This window comes from Protopterus annectens, chromosome 10.part0, assembly GCF_019279795.1.
Source record: "Protopterus annectens isolate FY-2018-M chromosome 10.part0, PAN1.0, whole genome shotgun sequence".
Lineage (NCBI taxonomy): Eukaryota > Metazoa > Chordata > Ceratodontiformes > Protopteridae > Protopterus > Protopterus annectens.
In genome coordinates, this window is record NC_056744.1 from 982,206,688 (window position 1) to 982,229,661 (window position 22,974).

General features: G+C 40.6%; 1 protein-coding gene across 1 annotated transcript in view; it reads right to left on the minus strand.

Annotated features, from left to right (window-relative positions):
• Positions 1-22,974, minus strand: part of CEP350 (centrosomal protein 350) — a 3,609,946-nt gene that overhangs the window by 3,344,023 nt on the left and 242,949 nt on the right. Inside the window, exon 3 of the mRNA XM_044085746.1 lies at positions 3,787-3,955. Within this exon, the coding sequence (XP_043941681.1) occupies positions 3,787-3,955 (169 nt within the window). The remainder of the gene's footprint in view (positions 1-3,786; positions 3,956-22,974) is intronic.

A 22,974-nucleotide genomic window follows, 5' to 3' on the forward strand; every position in this document is an offset into this window, starting at 1 on the left:
CTATCCAAGGCCCTGGCCTCTTTATCTGCAGGAACCGGATTCTTGACAACAGAAGCCTTAACACCCTTGGGCCCCTGGCTAACAGTCTCTGGGTCTGCCCTAGGACTCTTAAAAAGATACTTATGAGCTTCAGGCACCCTGTAATACCTATCTGGTTTAACAGGAGCAGGAGGCAAGGAATCAGGATTAAGAGAAGCCTCCGCAAACACATCTTCCACCACAGTCAAAACAGGAGGTATAGCCAAAGGCCTATGCTGGGGTAAAAACAAAAATTCCCTAAGCCTTTTCCTGGAGTCAGAGAAGTCCTGACCTTCCCATTTAAAGTGCTCTCTCATGGAGTGAAGGGTCTCTGAAAAAGAAAAATCCTCAGGAGGAGAAGCAGAAGGAGTAGAATCATCAACATCAGAATCAGAATAATGAGAATACTCCTGCAAGTCTTCAGCCGAAGACTCAGACACATCTGAAGCCTGCTCATAATCCCCCAACACTGGCTCCATCCTAGGCCTCTTATCAGGAGGGGGCATAGAGCCTCTAATTAAAGTAATTAAATCTTCTGCCATTTTAAGCATGTGCTTCTTGGGCACAGAACCTGAAGAACTAGGAGTGACACCCACAGCAGCTAAACTAGACCTGCCTCTAGGAGAAGCCTTGGAAGCAGAAAGAGAGGGCCTAGACACCTTAGGAAGGGAGGGGAGTAAAGTAACCTGAGAAGCCCCTGTAGCCTGACTTGCCTCCTGGGAGGCCACATCGTGTAAAAGCAAAGTTTCTCCCTGGGACTCCAGAGAGGCCTCCGTCGGAACCACCAGTTCCACTGACGCCTCTAAAGAACCGGCGTCCGGTTCGGACAACTCCTCTAACCTAGGTTTAACTGCCTTGTCCTTGCGCTTCTTTGAGGAAGCCGGCGTCGGAGCATCCGACGGCATTTTGTAATTGCACCGCTTCCCAAAGACCAACCTGGCACAATCCAACCTCCGCTTTATAGTGCGTTTATTGAACCTAGCACAAAAGCGGCACCCAACAACGTCGTGCTCAGGTCCCAAACAAGGTATACACAAATTATGGTAATCCCTATGCGGTATCTGTTTCCCACAAGAAATACAGTTATTCACTTTTTCTGACATCCGGTAAACCACTGAGGCAAGAAAAAAACAAAATATTCCCCAACGGGGTACTTAACCAACTCTGACTTCGGTCTGAAACTCCGAATTCGAAAAATTTCAGAACGCCGAACGGCACTTGCAACACTGCTTCTGCATCGGACCATGCGGCAAAAAAGACTGAGGATATGACGTCGGTCATGCGCATTTGTACCCTGACGTTCTGATGTCAGTCAAATGTGCCCTGACCGACGTCAGCCTTATACTCTGATATTCGGGCCGACCGAGGGACAGCGGACTACCCAAGTGTTAGGACTGCAGCAATGTGAGATGAAGAACATCCTTCACTCATCTGCTAGAAAGCTGAAGATGAAGAGGAATTTCACCTTTCAGCATGACAATGACCACAAGCATACATCCAAATCAACAAAAGAATGGCTTCACCAGAAGAAAATTAAAGTTTTGGAATGGCCCAGCCAGAGCCCAGACCTAAATCCAATAGAAAATCTGTGGGGCGACCTGAAGAGGGCTGTGCACAAGAGATGCCCTTGCAATTTGACAGATTTGGAGCGCATTTGCAAGGAAGAGTGGGCAAATATTACCAAGTCAAGATGTGCCATGCTGATAGACTCCTACCCAAGACTGAATACTGTAGTTAAATAAAAGGTGTTTCAACAAAGTTCTGGCTGAAGAAAAGCAACCCCAAGGCATGATGCTGCCACCACCATGCTTCACCGTGTAGATGGTGTTCTTTTGGTGATGAGAAGCGTTGTTTCTGTGCCAAATGTACCTTTTGGAATTGTGGTCAAAAAATTCAACCTTGGTCTCATCAGACCATAACACATTTTCCCACATGCTTTTGGAAGACCTGATATACTGTTTTGCAAATTTCAGCTGGGCCTGTGTGTTTTTCTGTGTAAGAAAAGGCTTCCATCTTGCAACCCTACCCCATAGCCCAGACAAAGGGAGAATAAGGGAGATTTCGGTCACTTGTAGTATACAACCAGTGCTTGCCAAAAATTCCTCCAGCTCCTTCAGTGTTGCTGTACTTCTCTTGGCAGCTTCCCTAACCAGTTTTCGTCTTGCCTTTTCATCAATTTTGGTGGGATGTCCAGTTCTCTGCAATGTCACTGTTGTCCCATACTTTCTCTACTTTTTGATATCTGTCTTCACTGTGTTCCAGGGTATATCCAATGCTGTGGAAATTTTTTTGTACCCTTCTCCTAACTGATACCTTTCAAAAGAGATCTGTTTGATGCTTTGTAAGCTCTCTGCGAACCATGGCTTTTGCTGCAGTAGGCAACTGAGTAAATGTCAGGAAAATCTTACTAGGACAGCTGAATTTTATTTGGGGTTAATCAGAGTATCTTTAATTGATGGCAGGTGTGTACCCAAGAAGACTGAATGCTGTAATTAAATCAAAAGGTGCTTCAACAAAGTATTAGTTTAAGGGTGTGCACACTTATGCAACCAGCTTATTGTATGTTTTTTTATTTTTTATATTTTTCCCCTAACAGATTTGTTTGTTTTTCAATTGATTTGTACAGGTTATAGGTCACATTAAAGGTGGGAAAAGTTTTGAAATGATTTATTGTGGTCTCATTTTTTTATATCACAAAAACCTGGCATTTTAACAGGGATGTGTACACTTTTTATATCCACTGTATACACTAATGCATGTCTATCTCTGACATTGTTCTGTATAAAGGGCATTTTTTTTAAGAGGGAGGATAAAGATCAATGTGTGTATATACACCTTTAAGAAGGTATCCAAGGGCTTGCAAAAGTGCATAAATACTGAGCACGTGCGAGCCTGACTGCCATTTTGCAGTAAGCAGTTGAGATGTAAGCATGTATGTATGTAAGGTCTGTCTGTTAGTTTGTTCATAGTTTATGATGTTGCTATCCATCCTTGTGTGTTCCTGTGTATTAAAGCATCTAAACAAAAACCCCAACCTTCTTGTTATGTGTGTTAGAGATGAAAGAGAGGCAGAGTCCTAACTGCAACCTAGTTAATTTGAGTTTGATTACTGGTTACAGCACTTAATTATCTGGGCAGGAGAAACTAAGGGTCATATTTCAGCTCATTCATGGCAGAAGGAGAGACTAGCATAGAAAACCTGCTTTGGCACACCTCTCCAGTTGAACCACAGTTGTACATAAGATCTGTAAGTGGGGACAGGACTTTTGTTGGCTCATCCAGAAATATGATCATAGCAAGCCCATTGCCGGCCTTCCTCTGGGCTGTTACGGGCATGTACAGACTATGAAACGTAGACAAAAAATTAATCAGAAAATCCCTGATGATGGCATTATGACCATGGAGTTCCCCATGAGAATGAGTGGGTTAAAAATAGGTCTCACCCAACAGGAAAGAACAAACCACACAGACTGTAGTATGGGTTGGACAGCTGTCAGGCATCAGGGATTGAAAAAAAATTTCAGAGAGCAGTACAAGTCATAAATCAAGCATCGGTGTTGCACTTTTAGCTACCAGTACTGAAATACCAATGTATGCTGAACCAGCCATGTACAATAATTCTGGCATCTTTCTACTGCTGCTTATTACTGTCATTTGTGACTTAACTCTTCTTAATATAACTGAAGTACATTCAGTACAGCATTTAAAGTTGCAGTAAAATTTCAAACCAGTGACCTTAATCAAACAAACTTGACTTTTAGTACTTACCTGAATGAAGCTACAGGTTCACGAAACTCCACCCGGCTGCTTTTCTTAATATTGTTTTCTAAGGTTGTGGCTCGAAGAGGGCTCCGAGATGTTTTTTCCTTGCGGGACTTGTGACATGAGACTTTTGGGGCTGCAACAGAAGCAATTGTCTCTTCTAGATATCGACCATCTATTAAAGATCAAAAAACAAGAAAAAAATTGGCTATAAATATATGCTATGCATCTTCAAACTATAAAAATATTATGACAAATGAGAGCCACATGGCAAATACATCATTCCTGCTTCCCAATAGTGTGGATAAGCTGCAAGTTCTTCTTTAACAGCTTTTCATTCATAACAATTACAGGTGCTGTGCAATCCTGAGTTCAGTCACAGTTTTAGACTCCAGTACACATATTGAAACGAAAAATAAGTACTTAGAAAAATCAACTTGCTTGATTCCTTGTCCATACACTGGAGTCTGGTCACCACAAGCGACTGCTCTCGGTAGCTCCGAAAATATCATGCAAGCTTGAGCCCCTCCCCTCCTCCTACAATGCATTGATGCTTTGAGGTCCCCCGATCAAGTCACTGTAATAAACTAAGGAACTAATCCCTGATTTACAGTACACAATGAATAATTAATTAGGATCTAGGCCTAAAAACTATACATAGAGAGAAAATATGCCCTCCCCGTGTGGAATAATACAGCAACCTCCTGTTATACTCCAGGTTTGATGCTTAGGGGACAATTTAGTAGGATGAAGGGGAGTGAACATATTACAGTATACAGACAGGGATCACCCAGCGCATTAACTTCCATATTTGGAATGATTCAGGCTACACACTGAAATACTTGGACCAAGTTACCCAGCATATCATCATTGGTGGTGTCGTGATAAAATACCACACAGAATGATGGGATTGAAGTTTCTTGCTCAGGAAACAGCATTCAATTTGTAATGTTTAGCAAATGCAAGCAAAGAAGTTCTTGCCACTACTGCACAAATGTCATCCACTAACAAATTCTTGTTCAAGGCAGATGAAGTTACTATAGACCTTATGAAATGGAGCCTTGGTATGGTTTGCAATTTTTCTGATAGGAAAGGTAGCAGAAGGAAATGCAGTCAGACAACCACCTGGACAGTGTTACCTTTGTAACCTTCTTCCACAATATGCTTGAGGTAAAGAACACAAATAATTGATGATGCTGCCTTGTGTGGTTGAAGCAATCTAAACCGAAATCTTCCAAGCAATGTAATGGTGTATTCTCCTCTGACAGAATGTGGGAAGAATACTGGTAGATTCATTGTTTGGTTTGGTTTAAGATTTGAAGTTACTTTGGGCATAAAGGCTGGATTATTTATATGTACCATTCTATCTTTTTAAAAAACAATTGAAAGGAACTTTGGAGGGGAGAGCATGTAATCAGAAACCTTCTCAGCTATTGTTGTGGCCAATAAAAATAAAGGTTCCAGGAAAGGAATCTGAGGTCTGCTTTTGTTGTGGACTAGAAATAAATTCAGGTCCCATGGGGGTGCAGAATGCTTGTATAGAGATATGAGCAAAAATAACCCTTTAAGAATGCTTTGCATACTCTCTGAGAAGCCAAAAATGAATGAATGTGACCTTGATAGAAAGCAGAGATGGCAGCAAATTAGAAGTTATGTACCTACCATAACGTTCCATGTTAGTTGTCTTCTCTCACCTTCTTTCTTGCTGGATGGGTTAGGAGCCGATCCTCGGCTCTGACTCGGCACTTGCTTTAGCTTGAGAACTCCTTTTACCAGCTCGAGGCAACCCTATATCCCATGATGCAAGGCGGAACTACCTCAGATCTCGTTTGGTAGCTAACCTACCCTGCTAAAGACTAACCTAACATAATTAGGAACACAAGTTCATAATAGAAGTCCTCATATGAAGGCTCAGGAGGAAAACAACCTGATAGGAACTCTTCAAGATCTGTCCAGGCCAGGGGGAAGGAGGGAGGGACGCAAGAAAGAAGGCGAGAAGACAACTAACATGGAAGCGTTATGGTACGTACATAACTTCTAAATGTTAAGTTCCCAATCTCGCCTTCATTCTTGCTGGATGGGACCGTCCTAGCACCTGTATCCCGGGTGGCTCAATGGAACAGACTCTTGAGAACTGTGGAACCAAAACTGGCCCTATCTCTGGAGGCCAAGTCCAACTTGTAATGAGAGACAAAGGTATGAGGAGTGGCCCAAGTAGCTGCTGCACAAATGGTATCAATGGGTAGTCTATCCTGAAAGGCTGCAGAAGTGGATAGACTCCTGGTTGAGTGTGCTTTTGGTTTAGAAGATAGCTGTTTGCCTCTGAGAGAGTACACATAGGAAATGGTGGAAGTCAACCATCTGGATAAGGTCACTTTAGAAACTGGAAGACCTATCCTGTTTTCTGCATAGGAGACAAATAATTAGTCCGATTTCCTGAATTGTTTAGTTCTATGCAAATAGTACCTGAGCTGACGATGGACGTCCAAAAAATGCAGTTTCTGTTCAGCTCTGTCGGAATAGTTTGGGAAAAAGACTGGTAGATCTATAGATTGGTTAATATTGGTTTGAGACACAACTTTGGGGAGAAAGGAAGGGTTCGTTCTTAATGATACCCTGTCCTTATGAAAAACCAAATAAGGGGAACGAATGCAGAGAGCTTGAATCTCGGAAACCCTTCTTGCAGAAGTGACAGCCAGTAAAAATATAGTTTTCCAGGTCAATAACTTCAAAGAACATGAAGCAGACGGTTCGAAGTGAGGTAGTATCAAGGATACCAACATTGTTTAGATCCCATTGCGGAGGAGGATGCTTTATAGGCGGCTTTAGAAGAAAAACTCCTCTCAGAAACGCCTTGCATAATCTATGAGACATAATGTTATTGTCATGCAAGCCAGCATGATACTTGGAAATAGCAGCCAGTTGTACTTTGACTGTAGATGACGAGGATCCTGAATGAAAAACCTCCGCCAGGAAATCTAAAACAGAATGTACAGGAGCAGTAAAGGGATCAATATTTCTGGAATTTGCCCAAATAGAAAAACGTCGCCACTTGCTAGCATAAACAGTCCTAGTGGACGACTTTAAAGAAGACACTAAGATGTCTCTGACTGAGTCAGAAATCATCGGTAGCCTGGCTAGGGAAGGAAGTGGAGCAACCAAGCAGTGAGGTTGAGAGAAAGAATGGCCCGGTGCTGCTGACCCGACTGGTGGATCAAGAGATCCGGAACTGGGTCCAGATGCCAGGGCTGCACAAGAAGGTGACGATGCAGAGACGGAAACCAAATTTGTCGAGGCCAATATGGGGCAATGAGGATCAACTTGGCCCTCAAAACGGTGGCTTTCTGAATGACTTGTGGAATCAAGGGAAAGGGAGGAAAAGCGTACAGAAGTCCCCGGGGCCAATCCTGGGTAAGAGAGTCTCTCAGGGGTTGGCCTGGAAGGGGAAAGAGTGAAAAAAATCGGGGCACTTGTTGTTTTGAGGAGTAGCAAAAAGATCGCAACAAGGAGTGCCCCACTTCAGAAAAATCTGATCCACTACAGATTGATTGAGAGACCACTCGTGAGGCATCAGAATGGATCTGCTCAGCCTGTCCGCCAATAGGTTGGACCTGCCGGGGATGTGCGTTGCTATCAGAAACCGATGAGAGGAGATCGCCCAATGCCAAAGTCTGAGAGCTTCTCGACATAACGGATAGGACCTGGTCCCGCCCTGCTTGTTGATGTACCAGACCACGGACATGTTGTCCGTTTGTACTGCAATAGTCCCCGTGGGAAGAAAGTCGTTGAGGGCTTGCAACGTTAAAAGCACTGCTCTCATCTCCAGGACATTTATGTGCAGATGGTATTCTATGGGTTGCCACGTCCCGTGGACCATCCTGCCCTGATAATGCCCCCCCCACCCCATCAGAGAGGCATCCGTAGTGACTGTGGCAACTGGAGGAGGGGGAATAAAGGGTCGGCCCTGATGAAGAAGAGGGGAAGATATCCACCAATTCAGATGAGCTCTGCACGACTGTGTGACTAAGATTTCGTGCCTCATCGGAAGACTGTGGTACGACCACTGCGTGAATAGCATCCACTGCAGAAGACGCATGTGGAAGCGAGCCAGTGGTAGAAGAACAATGGCCGCAGCTATAAGACCTAGAACCTTCAGTATAAATCTGGCTTTGATCTTGTTGCTCTGCAATAGAATCCGAACAAATTTTTGGATGTCCAGAATTCTTTGATCTGTTAGTTTGGCTAACATTTTGACGGTGTTTAATTCTGCGCCTATAAAGGTGATAGATTGGCAAGGCAGCAGAGAAGATTTTTTGAAATTTACTGAAATTCCCAAACTCCTGCAAAGCTGTAGAGTGTAGTCTCTGGACTGAAGAAGCTGACACTTGGTGGTGGCGGAGAGGAGCCAGTCGTCCAAGTAGGGAAACACCTGGAATCCTTGACGTCTCAGATGAGCTGTGACCACTGCCATGCATTTGGTAAACACTCTGGGGGCTGAAGTGAGGCCAAAGGGCAGTGCTCTGAATTGGTAATGACTGGTCCCTAGCCGGCGGAGAAACCTTCTGGAGCGTCTGTGAATCTTTATGTGATAGTATGCATCCTGAAGGTCTATAGAGCACATCCAGTTGTCCTTGCCCAGAAAGGGCAGAATGGACTGAAGCGTGACCATCCGGAATCTTGCCTTCTTGACAAATCTGTTTAGATTGCTCAGGTCTAATATTGGTCTCCAATCTCCCATCCTTTTAGGGACCAAAAAGAATCTCGAGTAGACGCCGGATCCTACCTGGTCTGCCGGCACAGTCTGGACGGCTCTTTTTTCTAGGAGCTTTGAAACCTCCTGTTCTGCCAAATCCCTTTGACCGGGTGAGATGTCTGGAAGGGATTTGTAGAGGTACGGGAAACCTTTCGAAGGGGATTTTGTAACCCTCGGATATGATCGACTGTACCCACATCTCTTGTGATAGGGATTGCCAGGCTACTGGGTACAGTGAAATCCTTCCCCCGACTGCCTCCAAGGGTGGACAGTCGGGCAACACCTCAGGGATGCTGAAAGGGCTTCTTAGGAAGAGACTCCCTGTTGCCCTGGTTCTGAGGACCCCCCCTGCCTCTAGGGCGGCATCTATTGTTACCCCCTTTGCCTCTGGGGGTAAACTGACCACGTGCGTCCGGTGTAGCTCCTTGGGCTTTACGGAACCACATCTTCCCTCCCTTCTGACCCTTGGGATATGGTCTAGAAGGAGTGGAAAACTGGACTCCAACGGCAGAAAGAGTTTTACCGTCCTGCTCACACCTGGTCAAGGTATCCTTCACCTGAGGTCCGAACAAAGCCGAACCATCAAAGGGGGTATTAGTGAAGGACGCCTTAAAGGGGTCCGCAAAATTACAAACCCGCATCCAGGCTTGGCGTCTAAGAGCAACTCCTGTGCCTGCGGCCCTGCTCGCTCCATCGGCCGCATAGGATATGAGCCGCATGGAGGAGTTACATATGGAATTCAGGATTGCAAGCTGCGAGGCAATCTTTTCTTGAGCCCCAGCAGCAGAAGGATCCTGGACTACTTCACCCAGTTCGTTGAGAATATCTCGTTGAAGCCTGGTGAAGTGACAAAGGTAGTTCAGCGACGCATAGCAAAGGTCGCTGAAGAAAACATCCGCTTTCCATACCTGTCCATGGTCCTAGAATCCTTGTTAGGAGGATGGACAGGTACTGAAGGATCCGCCAGTTCCTTCTTAGTGGCCGCCACCACCATAGCATCCACAGAGACACCCTTGGAAAGGAACTGTTTGTCCGTAGGGGCCGTGATGAATTTGGATGGTCTCCTGGGGACAGGTTCCACAGAATCTGGAGCGCCACGCCTTCCGAGCCACTACCTGCATAAGTGGGTCGAAAGGCGGAGACACCCAGGAGGTGGAGGGTCGGGATCCAAAAGCCTCCAGGTATACCGACTCATCCTCGGAGGGATCAATGGATGGCCAATTTCCCCTCTGTTTGAGGAGCTCAAGGATGTCTGAAAAGGAGACATCCTCAGAGGGGGATCGTGGGGAACCCTCCGACTCATCTAAGTCGGTATCCGATGTAGTAGACTCGGGGGAGTCTGTGTGTTTCCTCTTACACGTCCTCTTCCGAGGGGGTTCACCTGCTGGATCAGGAGAAACTTCGGAAGTGGAGGAAATTCCCAATGGGGAAACCTGGGGCGATGGATCCCTGGACCTGAGAGCAAGAGGCGTCTACAAGCACTGAGGGAGGAGCTAGAGGGATGGACCGTTGACCAGGCTCAGAGGCCAGGACACTCCTCATCACCTCAAAGGCTCCCCTCCCCGGGAGGCCGGAATATCCCGCTCGAGGAAACAGGAATTCACGGCTCCACTGAGAGGGAAGGCTCGAGGCCGATGTCGGCGCCGAGCTTACCAAAGCGAAGCCCGAGAGGGAGGCGGGGTCGGACAAGGGTCCGATGCCACTAGCCCCCTCGGAGCCGACAAGGGAAACCCGACGACCGGATCCCTCCAAGGAAGGCCTCAAGGAGGAGATCAGAGCCGAGGACGACAGAGCCGAAGGATGTATCGGCTCCGGCACCGAAACAGTCGCTGTCCCGAGAAGCTCCGGCTCCAAACTCTGGTGTGGAGTCGGAGGAGGAAGTTCAAGGGGTGAGGCTATAGCCGAAGTCTGTTGAGACGGGCTATGGAGCATTTGGGCCAGTGCCTGTGACTTGAACAGCCTGCTTACCACCCTCTCTAAGTCGTGGTCAGACAGCCTGGAAGATCTCGAAGATCGGCTCCGATGGCTCCGCTCCAACAAAAGAGGAGACCCCGGAGCAGAGTGGATACTCAGTAACGAAGGGGACCGAGATCTCTTTCGGGACGAAGTCATCGGAGCCGAAGTCCCCTGAATTCCAGATGGAGCCGAAGGTTTTTCGGCTCCGATGCTGGATAAGGTGTCGGCTCCAGCCGGAGCCGACAAGGCCACAGTAGACAAGGTATCGGAACCAGCCGGTGCCGAACCCACTACTTTTAAGGTAGATACATCGGTTCCAGCCGGAGCCGATCTCAGCTCCGACGGAGCCGGAGCCACCGGAGGAGGCTTGGATACTGAAGCCTGAGCCTTCGGTGGCTTAGAAGGTTTTCCAGACCCTGCTTTAGAGGGAGAACCTTCTGGCTTAAGTAAGCCACGGAGGATAAGCTTATTCCTCCTTTCCTGCAGGACTCTCTGGCTAAAAGAGTGACACAAAGCACAGGAGTCCTGCAGGTGCAAAGGCCCCAGACAATAAACACAAGAAGTGTGACCGTCTGTCAGAGACATTTTCTGACAGCACGAGTCACATTTCTTGAAGCCTGAGACCTTGCCTTCCCTAGACATAATCCTAGGAGGAAGTCACACACACAAACCCCAACAAACACACAAAATTAATCCCCTAACACACAACACACAGGAAGGGATTAACCAATGGGGTTTAGGCCTAACTAAAACTTTACACTAAAGGTAATAAAAAGTTTGAAAAACAAGGGAATAGGGTGGGCTGTAACTCACTACAGACTATAAAAATGGATACAAGGGGAAAATAAAACCCTAACTAAGCTTTTCTCTTTTAACAAGAAAATTACTTACCTCAGCTGGCAAAGGAGACCTCTTTCGCTAAGCGGCAAACGAGATCTGAGGTAGTTCCGCCTTGCATCATGGGATATAGGGTTGCCTCGAGCTGGTAAAAGGAGTTCTCAAGCTAAAGCAAGTGCCGAGTCGGAGCCGAGGATCGGCTCCGAACCCATCCAGCAAGAATGAAGGCGAGATTGACAACTTAACATGTACAGTTTGCTGTAGAAAAGCTAGAGCCCTTATCAAACAACTTCAATAAGAATGGAAGTACTGTGGTGACTGGGTCTAGTCCTTGCTGCATTGCCTAAAGTAAACTTGTGCCACTTACTTTTATATGTTTACCTAGATGAAGGTTTAAACATATAAAAATAAGTGGCACACGATTACTTTAGGCAATGCAGCAAGGACTAGACCCAGTCACCACCTAGATGAAGGTTTTGTACTACGGTGGTGGTGCTGCGGTAGTGTTGACGCCTCACAGTAAGACGTTGTCCTGTTCGATTCTCAGCTAAAACGTCTTCTGTGTGGAGACATGCGTGAATGGGCGTACCTTTGTTGAAGGTTGTACGTCAGGGCTGGCAACTCAGTACGTAAAAACCTGCTGCCAATCATTAGCGGACCGGAGTTCTGCTGTGGCGACCCCTAACCGGGAAAAGCCGAAAGATACAACAACCACCACCTAGATGAAGGTTTCTAGGATGTTAATAACAGGACCTCCACCAAGGGTAAGCTGGGTCCCTGGCTATTACTGAAGTACAGAAACTACACAGTTAAATTGAGGGACCAGATATCCAGGTGAGGCTTGTTAGACAAGTGAAACAGGAGTCCTGGATGTTGCTCCAGTATGATGGAGTCCCCCCTGTCAACTAACCAAACTTGCCAAGGTCATAATGGGCTATGATAATGACTTGCTTTGCAGAGCCTATCTTTCTGAATGAGCATCACTGTGGCAGTTAAGATAAAGAGGTGGAAACTAGACGACCACACCTGGACTACAATGCCTCTGGGAGTCTGACCCTGTGACAATATGTCAGAGAAAAAAAGTTGCTGCATTTGGTGTTGCAGGATGAGGTAAAATGGATAACAGCAAGGCTTCCCCAAAGGCAGTAAAACATCCTTGCTGTAGACATGCTTGGAGCCTACTGATGAGGCATTACAAAAAGATGCTCAGCTTAACCAAAGGACTGGCCTGACTCAGGCTATTCATTTCAATTAGAAACCACCGGATTAATGTTCCACATTCTCACTAATTTCCAAGAAAGGGGAAAGGGGGTTAGGATTCAGTCTGTCCATCCCCCCTTGTCAATATACCACACCATAGCCATGCTGTTCAAGTGTAAGGCTATCAAACCCCAAGGAAAGTTTGTCATGGAATACCTGCAACACTAGGAAAAAATTGCCTTCACTGGGCCTCTTATTGTATTCACATTCCATGGACCACTAATTCCAGATACCTCCCATCCAAATGCAGATGTGCCCATGGGAGACTATGACGGTTATGAGGACAGAAAGAAAAGATGGTCCCAAAAGCAGATTCAGTGGATGAAGCCATCACTGTAAATGCTTGCAACAAATTTTTGAAATAATTTTTTTTAGAAACTGGATTATGAAGTTGAGACCACTGTACTCAGTCTACCAGAGGACTCTCATGGGACACCTGGTAAAGGGCGCCTGTAAATGGATGCGGACATTAATCCTTAAGTTTATAACAATAATGCTGTTTTACGTGTACCATGATGCAGAAGTCTGACAGTGTCTTATATTAGGGTTAATCTGTCTATCAGGAGACTTGCTTTAGTTACTGTAATGTCCAGGTGTCAAACAATAAATGTCAGTGTCTGAGCTGGTTCCAAATGTGCTTTCTGTAGCCTGAGTGACATTCCTAGAGACATGAATAACAGGAATAAATACTCGTTTGTCTTGGTTAAAGATTTCTTTGAAGCAACAGCTATGAGCCAGTCATCCAGATACAAGACCACCATTATCCCCAGTAGCCTAAGGTGAACATTTACGGATTCCATGTACTTGGTAAAGTGCCTGGGGGTTGTGAAGGGTCCAAAGGGCAAGGCTATGAGCTAGTAGTGACTCCTCCCAACTGTAGGTGGAGGAATTTCCAAGATGCCTTGGCCATTTACATGTGAAGGTACGCTTCCTGGATATCTAGAGCATATCCTGTCTCCTTCTTGAAGGTAGAGAAGGATGGACGACACCCAGACTATCCATAATGTTGTGTTTTTGAATTTATTGGTTCAACCAACTGAGATCCACCATAGGCCTGAGATCATTGATCTTTTTTTGTACCAGGAAGAAACTTTAGTGAAACTTTTCTGGTCTTCACGAACCTCTTGGATTGCTTTTTTTAAGGATTTTTTCCAAAAGGGAAGTAATCAGCTTCTGGAAATTATTTCATTGTTCTAAATGTCCTGTGTGATGGCCATTCATGCTTCAGGATACTTTAACTGCCAATGTTTCCACAGATGGACAGTCAGGCAGTCCTTCAAGAGTTTAGTTGTCTGTTCCTAGGGAAATGACTGCAGAATCCCTCTCTTTCTGGACCAACACTGCCTCTGGGATTATGGCCATTATAGAAACTACCACATCTGCAGGGAGCTCTACCTCCATGATTATCATAACAGGACTGTTGGGATTTTCAAAACCATTTACTCTCTCTTCCATTTTATTTCATGACAGAGAGACCTTGAAAGACTAAGAATTAAATTTGAAAAGCAACGAATGGTTTTCCTTCCTGTTCCATCTGCTGCAATATGTCTACCCCTTTGGTCCCACGCAGGTGAAGTCAGCATAGATGGTATGCTGGCAAATGAAATTAGTATAAATGTGAATTGCATTAACACTACTATAAAGCGGACTTATCAACATACTTGGCTGCAGCAGCAATCTCCTGATCTATTAGCTCTTCAAGTGACATATCTGACACCAAGCATCTTAAAATGGGATTTTGGGGCTATGTAGTAGCAGCTTCCTCTTCACATTCACCTGGAAAGTGTAAAAGAGTTGCATTATTACTGAAGAAAGGCTCTAACTCTATAGTTCTACTACAGACATTTGCTGAGCAGGGTAGGAAACTGGTTGGGGCAGCCTTTAGGATTGGGAACAAGAGTGATTACAATAGTTTTAGTGTACTTTCATCCCTCCATTACTACTAGCTGGATTAAACAGCATTTATATTACATACAAAGGAATTAAAAGAAGTACTTGCTCCTGATTGCAGACTAATTGTATTTTACAAAATACACACCACAACATCCAGTACTTCACCAGTAAGATATTCTTTATTGCTTCAATGATCTGGTACCTCGGCAGTTCGCCTTCAAGGATCACAGTTTACTTGATCAAGGCACAATAATTATATACCATTTGATCAATCAATTAAACAATTACAGATTTAATTCAATAAAGAAAATGCCTTCATATTAAAGTGACCTCTACATATATAAATATTTTTAACTATTAATAAACACATTGTTACATATATTTTTATATGCATATTCATAATGAATTCAGCTGTAAAAAAATTATTAATAAAATTAATAAATAGACATATAAATAAATGAAAATAAATCAATTTAATATAACATTCTTAAGTATTTTAAATATTTCTTTTAAATATATATAAATATTTTATTTTCTTTTTTATTTTTAAATACCCAATTCCTGATTCAAACCATAAGGTTTTAATGTATTAAATTTCAATATCATTCTAGTTTCCAACTCTAATAATTTATTTATAAGATCATCTCCCCCTGAAATGAAAGGTTTCCCGAATATACTAAATTTTAGACTGTCAGCACGACCATCATGAGTGTCAATAAAATGTTTAGCAACTGGACTGGATGAATTTGAATTTCTTATATCCTTTAGATGTTCCAAAATCCTGATTCTAACCATCCTTTTAGTTTGTCCTATGTACCAAATATCTGTACAAGAGCAACCCAAAATATACACTACACTAGTGGACTTACAATTGAAAAAATGCTTAGAAATATGACATCTATTATTAATAGATGTCACATTAATAACCCTATTACACACACTGCATGAACCACATGCAAAAGTACCTACCTTAGCAGAGATGAGCCTATCATAGTGTAATAAATTATTTAATATTTCCTTTAAGTTTATTCCCCTCTTAAATGAAAAAATAACATTATGTGGAAATAGCTCACCTATAGTATCATCTTCACTGACTAAATACCAGAATTTTTTAACCAATAAAGTCAGTGTTTTGGAAAAAGCAGTAAATTTAGTAACAAAAAACAATTTCTCTACATTATCTTTCATATTAACTGAATATTTGACTGAATATTTGGCATTGACCCCTACATTGGGTACTGCCAAGGTCTTATCCCTTATGCCATCCCAACATCTTAATAAATGGTCATGATCGTACCCTCTTTCCAATAACCTCAAAAGGACTTCATGCAATTCCTTATCTACCTCCTCATTTATGCTAGTATGATCTCGAATTCTTTTGAATTCCCCATGTGGTAAAGCATTTAATAAATGTGGGGGATGCATGCTGGTAGCATACAAAAACGTATTTACAGATGTTTGTTTTCTAAAAGGTCTGAATTCTATTTTATTTTCTTTTTTAAACAAGGTCAAATCAAGAAAATTAATTTCACTTCTATTAGCCTCAAAAGAAAATGATAAATTATGTTCATTATTGTTTAACATCTCAAAAAAATTTAAAAATTGAGACATATCTCCCCTACAGATGAAAATTAAATCATCGATAAAACGCTTATACAAAACCACATTGTTCTTAAAGAAATCAGTATAATAAATAAACTTTTTTTCAAAAGAATCCATATAAATGATAGCGTAAGATGGTGCATACACTGCACCCATTGCAGTGCCTTTCACTTGTAAAAAATATTCAGTATTAAAAAGAAAATAACTGTGGGTTAAGCAAAATTCCAATAAACTAATCAAGAAGCTAGTTCTAGGTCCTTCACCTAGCATGTTATATATAGACTCAAGTCCCCATTTGATATCAATATTAGTATATAGGGACTTAACGTCAACAGTGACCCAATAGTAGTCATAACTCCAAACAATATCATGAAATATTATTAATACGTTCCTGTGTGTTCGAGATGTGAGCTGTTACCCTATTCAAATATGCCTTTAATTGAAAATCCAAAAAAAGATTAACATTTTCCAAAAAGAAGCCCACCCCAGATATAATGGGCCTACCAGGAGGCTCTACTAAATTTTTATGGATCTTAGGCAATGCATATATGATAGGTGTATTTGGTTTACGTATATACAATTTCTTGACATCAGCTTGTGTAAAAAACCCTAAACGTTCACCTTTTTCCAATAAAAATAACAGCTCCTCGTTATATGACTCTATAGGATCACTTTCCAGCTCCTTATATTCTTTACAATTCAATAACAACTTATTCACCATGTTATAATCTATTTTATCCATGATGACCCAATTTCCACCCTTGTCAGCACATTTGAAAATGCAATCATTTTTAAACTTCTTTAAATCTTTTAAAGCCAGCCATTCCTCTTTATTCAAATTAAAGCACTTTTTTTCTTTACAAAAATCCCTAAAGGATATTTCTATTTCTTTAAAAAGAACTTTCTGAAAAGTGGAAATGGCAGGCACAGAAATGTACTGTGTAAATGTGTTATTGATGTTTTTAAATGCAGGCATCTCTAATTTACCATAACCAGTAAAAAAGCTAACATTTTCAACATTTTCAGCATTTAACATGTCAACACTAGTGTTTAATTCATCACATTCATAATTATAAATGGATAAATTTAATAAACTCTCATCCATTTCCGAATCACTTAAAGATTCATACTCTTGATTAGAAACAGAAGCGAACACATTTTGTTCATCCTTTCTTGCAAAATAAACCCTGAGCAATAACTTCCTAATGAAGCATTTAACTTCAAAATAAACATCAGCTAACGAAGGGAAGAAAGTTGGAACAAACTTACTTCCCTTATATAAAACCTTTAGCATATCATTGCTCAAAGTTAAACTAGACAAATTGACACATTGTAAGGACTGCGCATTAGAAGTCGCTGTGGACAAACCTTCATTTATAACGGTTTTGCCCCTTTCTTCCATTTCTTCCATTCCTTCCCTTATTGGAGTCATCACTTTGAAAACTCACATTCATGGAGGTAGAATTGGCAGTTCCATTAGATGTTTCCTTATCTGGAACCCGATTATTAACTGCAGTTCTGGCGAAAGAAACATTTTTAATCGTACTGCCTTCTGCAGAGGACGCTGAAGACGCTGACAACCCGCTCCATTTGGAATTGCTGTTCCAGCTTCTGCCCCTTGATCTATTACGCGTAGGTTCACGTTGCCAATTAAACAAGACACCTGTTTCGTAATCCCTAAGATCACGAACAAGCTTATTTCTTTTCCTTTGCACAATGTCAGTCTCAAGTTTATTGATTTTTTCATTAATGGCAAACATTTGGGCTCCGTAGATGGACTCAGCCATCAACCCCTCTTGTAGTAACATGATCTCACTTTTAATTTTTTCATGAGATCTTTGATTGCGTTTGACCAGAATACTAAGCCAACCAATGGTACAGGAAAGAGAGACTTGCTTCCACTCATCAAGTAAATCGGATTCATCCTCAGTAAACGGTGCTGCTGGCAGTTTATCTATACGTAGACCACGTGGAGTGATGTTCAAACTAATGTACTTCTCCAGCAATCGGGTATCAAAATACAAGGCAATTTCCTTACACATTAATTTCGTTAGTTCAACAAAACGCCCATCAGCAACACTGTTGCCCCCAACATTCCAAGGGTCCATACTGGAATATTTCTTATCACGCTCAGTAATTACATCCGTGAATAACATAATATCAGCTGAACGGCTCTGTTCAGAGCCTCCATTACGAATCGACATGAATACAATAATAAATAGTCTCTATACTGATGAAAGTGCGGCTCAAAGAACCAAAGTAGCCAAAAATACGAAATGAATCTGCAAAATACACACCACACCAGCCAGTACTTCACCAGTAAGATATTCTTTATTGCTTCAACGATCTGGTACCTCGGCAGTTCGCCTTCAAGGATCACAGTTTACTTGATCAAGGCACAATAATTATATACCATTTGATCAATCAATTAAACAATTACAGATTTAATTCAATAAAGAAAATGCCTTCATATTAAAGTGACCTCTACATATATAAATAATTTTTAACTATTAATAAACACATTGTTATATATATTTTTATATGCATATTCATAATGAATTCAGCTGTAAAAAAATTATTAATAAAATTAATAAATAGACATATAAATAAATGAAAATAAATCAATTTAATATAACATTCTTAAGTATTTTAAATATTTATTTTAAATACATATAAATATTTTATTTTCTTTTTTATTTTTAAATACCCAATTCCTGATTCAAACCATAAGGTTTTAATGTATTAAATTTCAATATCATTCTAGTTTCCAACTCTAATAATTTATTTATAAGATCATCTCCCCCTGAAATGAAAGGTTTCCCTAATATACTAAATTTTAGACTGTCAGCACGACCATCATGAGTGTCAATAAAATGTTTAGCAACTGGACTGGATGAATTTGAATTTCTTATATCCTTTAGATGTTCCAAAATCCTGATTCTAACCATCCTTTTAGTTTACATTTTACATGATTACATTTTCAAATGTGCTGACAAGGGTGGAAATTGGGTCATCATGGATAAAATAGATTATTATAACATGGTTAATAAATTGTTATTGAATTGTAAAGAATATAAGAAGCTGGAAAGTGATCCTATAGAGTCACATAATGAGGAGCTGTTATTTTTATTGGAAAAAGGTGAACGTTTAGGGTTTTTTACACAAGCTGATGTCAAGAAATTGTATATACGTAAACCAAATACACCTATCATATATGCATTGCCTAAGATCCATAAAAATTTAGTAGAGCCTCCTGGTAGGCCCATTATATCTGGGGTGGGCTCCTTTTTGGAAAATGTTAATCTTTTTTTGGATTTTCAATTAAAGGCATATTTGAATAGGGTAACAGCTCACATCTCGAACACACAGGAACTTATTAATAATATTTCTGATATTGTTTGGAGTTATGACTACTATTGGGTCACTATTGACGTCAAGTCCCTATATACTAATATTGATATCAAATGGGGACTTGAGTCTATATATAACATGCTAGGTGAAGGACCTAGAACTAGCTTCTTGATTAGTTTATTGGAATTTTGCTTAATCCACAGTTATTTTCTTTTTAATACTGAATATTTTTTACAAGTGAAAGGCACTGCAATGGGTGCAGCGTATGCACCATCTTACGCTATCATTTATATGGATTCTTTTGAAAAAAAGTTTATTTATTCTACCGATTTCTTTAAGAACAATGTGGTTTTGTATAAGCGTTTTATCGATGATTTAATTTTCATCTGTAGGGGAGATATGTCTGAATTTTTAGATTTTTTTAAGATGTTAAACAATAATGAACATAATTTATCATTTTCTTTTGAGGCTAATAGAAGTGAAATTAATTTTCTTGATTTGACCTTGTTTAAAAAAGAAAATAAAATAGAATTCAGACCTTTTAGAAAACAAACATCTGTAAATATGTTTTTGTATGCTACCAGCATGCATCCCCCACATTTATTAAATGCTTTACCACATGGGGAATACAAAAGAATTCGAGATCATACCAGCATAAATGAAAAGGTAGATAAGGAATTGCATGTAGTCCTTTTGAGGTTATTGGAAAGAGGGTACGATCATGACCATTTATTAAGATGTCGGGATGGCATAAGGGATAAGACCTTGGCAGTACCCAACGTAGGGGTCAATGCCAAATATTCAGTCAAATATTCAGTGAATATAAAAGATAATGTAGAGAAATTTTTTTTGTTACTAAATTTACTGCTTTTTCCAAAACACTGACTTTATTGGCTAAAAAATTCTGGTATTTAGTCAGTGAAGATGATACTATAGGTGAGCTATTTCCACATAATGTTATTTTTTCATTTAAGAGGGGAAAAAACTTATAGGAAATATTAAATAACAATTTATTACACTATGATAGGCCCATCTCTGCTAAGGTAGGCACTTTTGCATGTGGTTCATGCAGTGTGTGTAATAGGGTTATTAATGTGACATCTATTAATAATAGATGTCATATTTCTAAGCATTTTTTCAATTGCAAGTCCACTAGTGTAGTGTATATTTTGGGTTGCTCTTGTACCGATATTTGGTACATAGGACAAACTAAAAGGATGGTTAGAATCAGGATTTTGGAACATCTAAAGGATATAAGAAATTCAAATTCATCCAGTCCAGTTGCTAAACATTTTATTGACACTCATGATGGTCGTGCTGACAGTCTAAAATTTAGTATATTAGGGAAACCTTTCATTTCAGGGGGAGATGATCTTATAAATAAATTATTAGAGTTGGAAACTAGAATGATATTGACATTTAATACATTAAAACCTTATGGTTTGAATCAGGAATTGGGTATTTAAAAATAAAAAAGAAAATAAAATATTTATATATATTTAAAAGAAATATTTAAAATACTTAAGAATGTTATATTAAATTGATTTATTTTCATTTATTTATATGTCTATTTATGAATTTTATTAATTTTTTACAGCTGAATTCAGTATGAATATGCATATAAAAATATATATAACAATGTGTTTATTAATAGTTAAAAATTATTTATATATGTAGAGGTCACTTTAATATGAAGGCATTTTCTTTATTGAATTAAATCTGTAATTGTTTAATTGATTGATCAAATGGTATATAATTATTGTGCCTTGATCAAGTAAAGTGTGATCCTTGAAGGCGAACTGCTGAGGTACCAGATCGTTGAAGCAATAAAGAATATCTTACTGGTGAAGTACTGGCTGTTGTGGTGTGTATTTTGCAGATTCATTTCGTATTTTTGGCTAATTGTATTTTACAGCCTTAGACACTTCAGCTGCCTAGTCCCTTCATCTAACTCCTAATGCTAGCCAGCTGAAGTTATGGGTTAAGGCTTTGTCCCTTTTCAATCTGGGTGTGAACTGCTAGGCCATCCATAGGCAGTTTACCTACTGTTCCTCGAGGGTCTCTACCACCACCAGAATCAACAGAATATATCTAGAAGACAATCTCTTGGATTTACAACCAATGTATCAAGTTACTCCCTGTCTGTATTAGGACCATGAGGCCATACAATATACCTTCAGTGATATAATCCCTTTACCCCGAAGCACTATTTTCTAACTTCAGTCCTCAATGATTTGTCAGTGATTTGCCAGAAAACAACAATTTTATGAGAAATGGACCAAAAATATGAGTCAAAAATCTGGATGTTCTGCAAAAATCTGGATGGTTGTGAGCTATGGGTATCAGCTATTTTTTTTATTCAGATTGCTTCCTCACCACATTATTAATTTACTAGGCTATTAACTTGTCAGTTTGTTGCAGATACCCGATTATGTATTGTGTTTTACAAATACAATATAGTGTTACTATTTTGCAATTATTTGTGCATCATTTCCCCCTCTTTTTTCCATTATTTTCTCAGAAGATTCCTGGAGAACAGCTATGATACATTTTCTTACCATAGGTAAAAATAGTTGCTTGCTTTTGTGCTTAAAAATCAGCAAGTTATTACTTAACTGAAAGACGGTTGTAACTATAACTATTAGTTCTATGTTCCATGTTGCTCTTTCTAGAAATACCTGTCAATATGTTATATTGCTTTTTTCATTTCATGAGGTGAAATTATTTCATCTATTGAAATTTTCTTGAAATGTCCAAATGTGCACTACCGTTTGTGATTCTTTAGTCGATTTATTAGATATACAGTATTATTGAGTAAATTTATATACACACAAAAAAAGTCAAGCTGAGTGGTATACGTGGGTGAGGCCAAAATGGAAGGTGTCTTTTCAGGACTGAAAAAAAAGTTATTTACTCACCATAACGTTCCAGGTTTGTTGTCCATCTCACCATTCATTCTTACTTGGATGGGTTCAGAGCCGATACTCAGCTCTGACTCGGCCGAATACACAGCTGGAAGTCTCAAATTTGGCTCATGGCAATTAGGTAGTACTCCATGATGCAGTGGTGTAACTCTCCATATCTTGTTTGCTGCTAACTTACTAATGAGTGACATAAGTATATATAGATAGATAGATAGATAGACAGATAGATAGATATATATATATATATATAGATAAATAGGACCCCATATCAAGGAGAAACAAACTGAGTCAAGGAACTCCTGTAAGGAGGAAAGATAACCACCAAGTCCTCTAGGAGTCCTTGGATGGGGGAAGGAGGGAGGGGTCTTAGGAATGAATGGCGAGATGGACAACAAACATGGAACGTTATGGCGAGTACATAACTTCTTTATGTTATGTTGTCCTAGAACGCCTTCATTCTTATTTCGATGGGACAGTGTCCCTAGCACCTTTTCCCCGGCTGACTCACGAGAGTACAACTTTGAGCACAGTGGAACCAAAAATCCACTTTGTAATAAGTGATAAATGTATGAGGATTGCCCATGCAGCTGCAGCACAAATGCTGTCCATAGATATTTT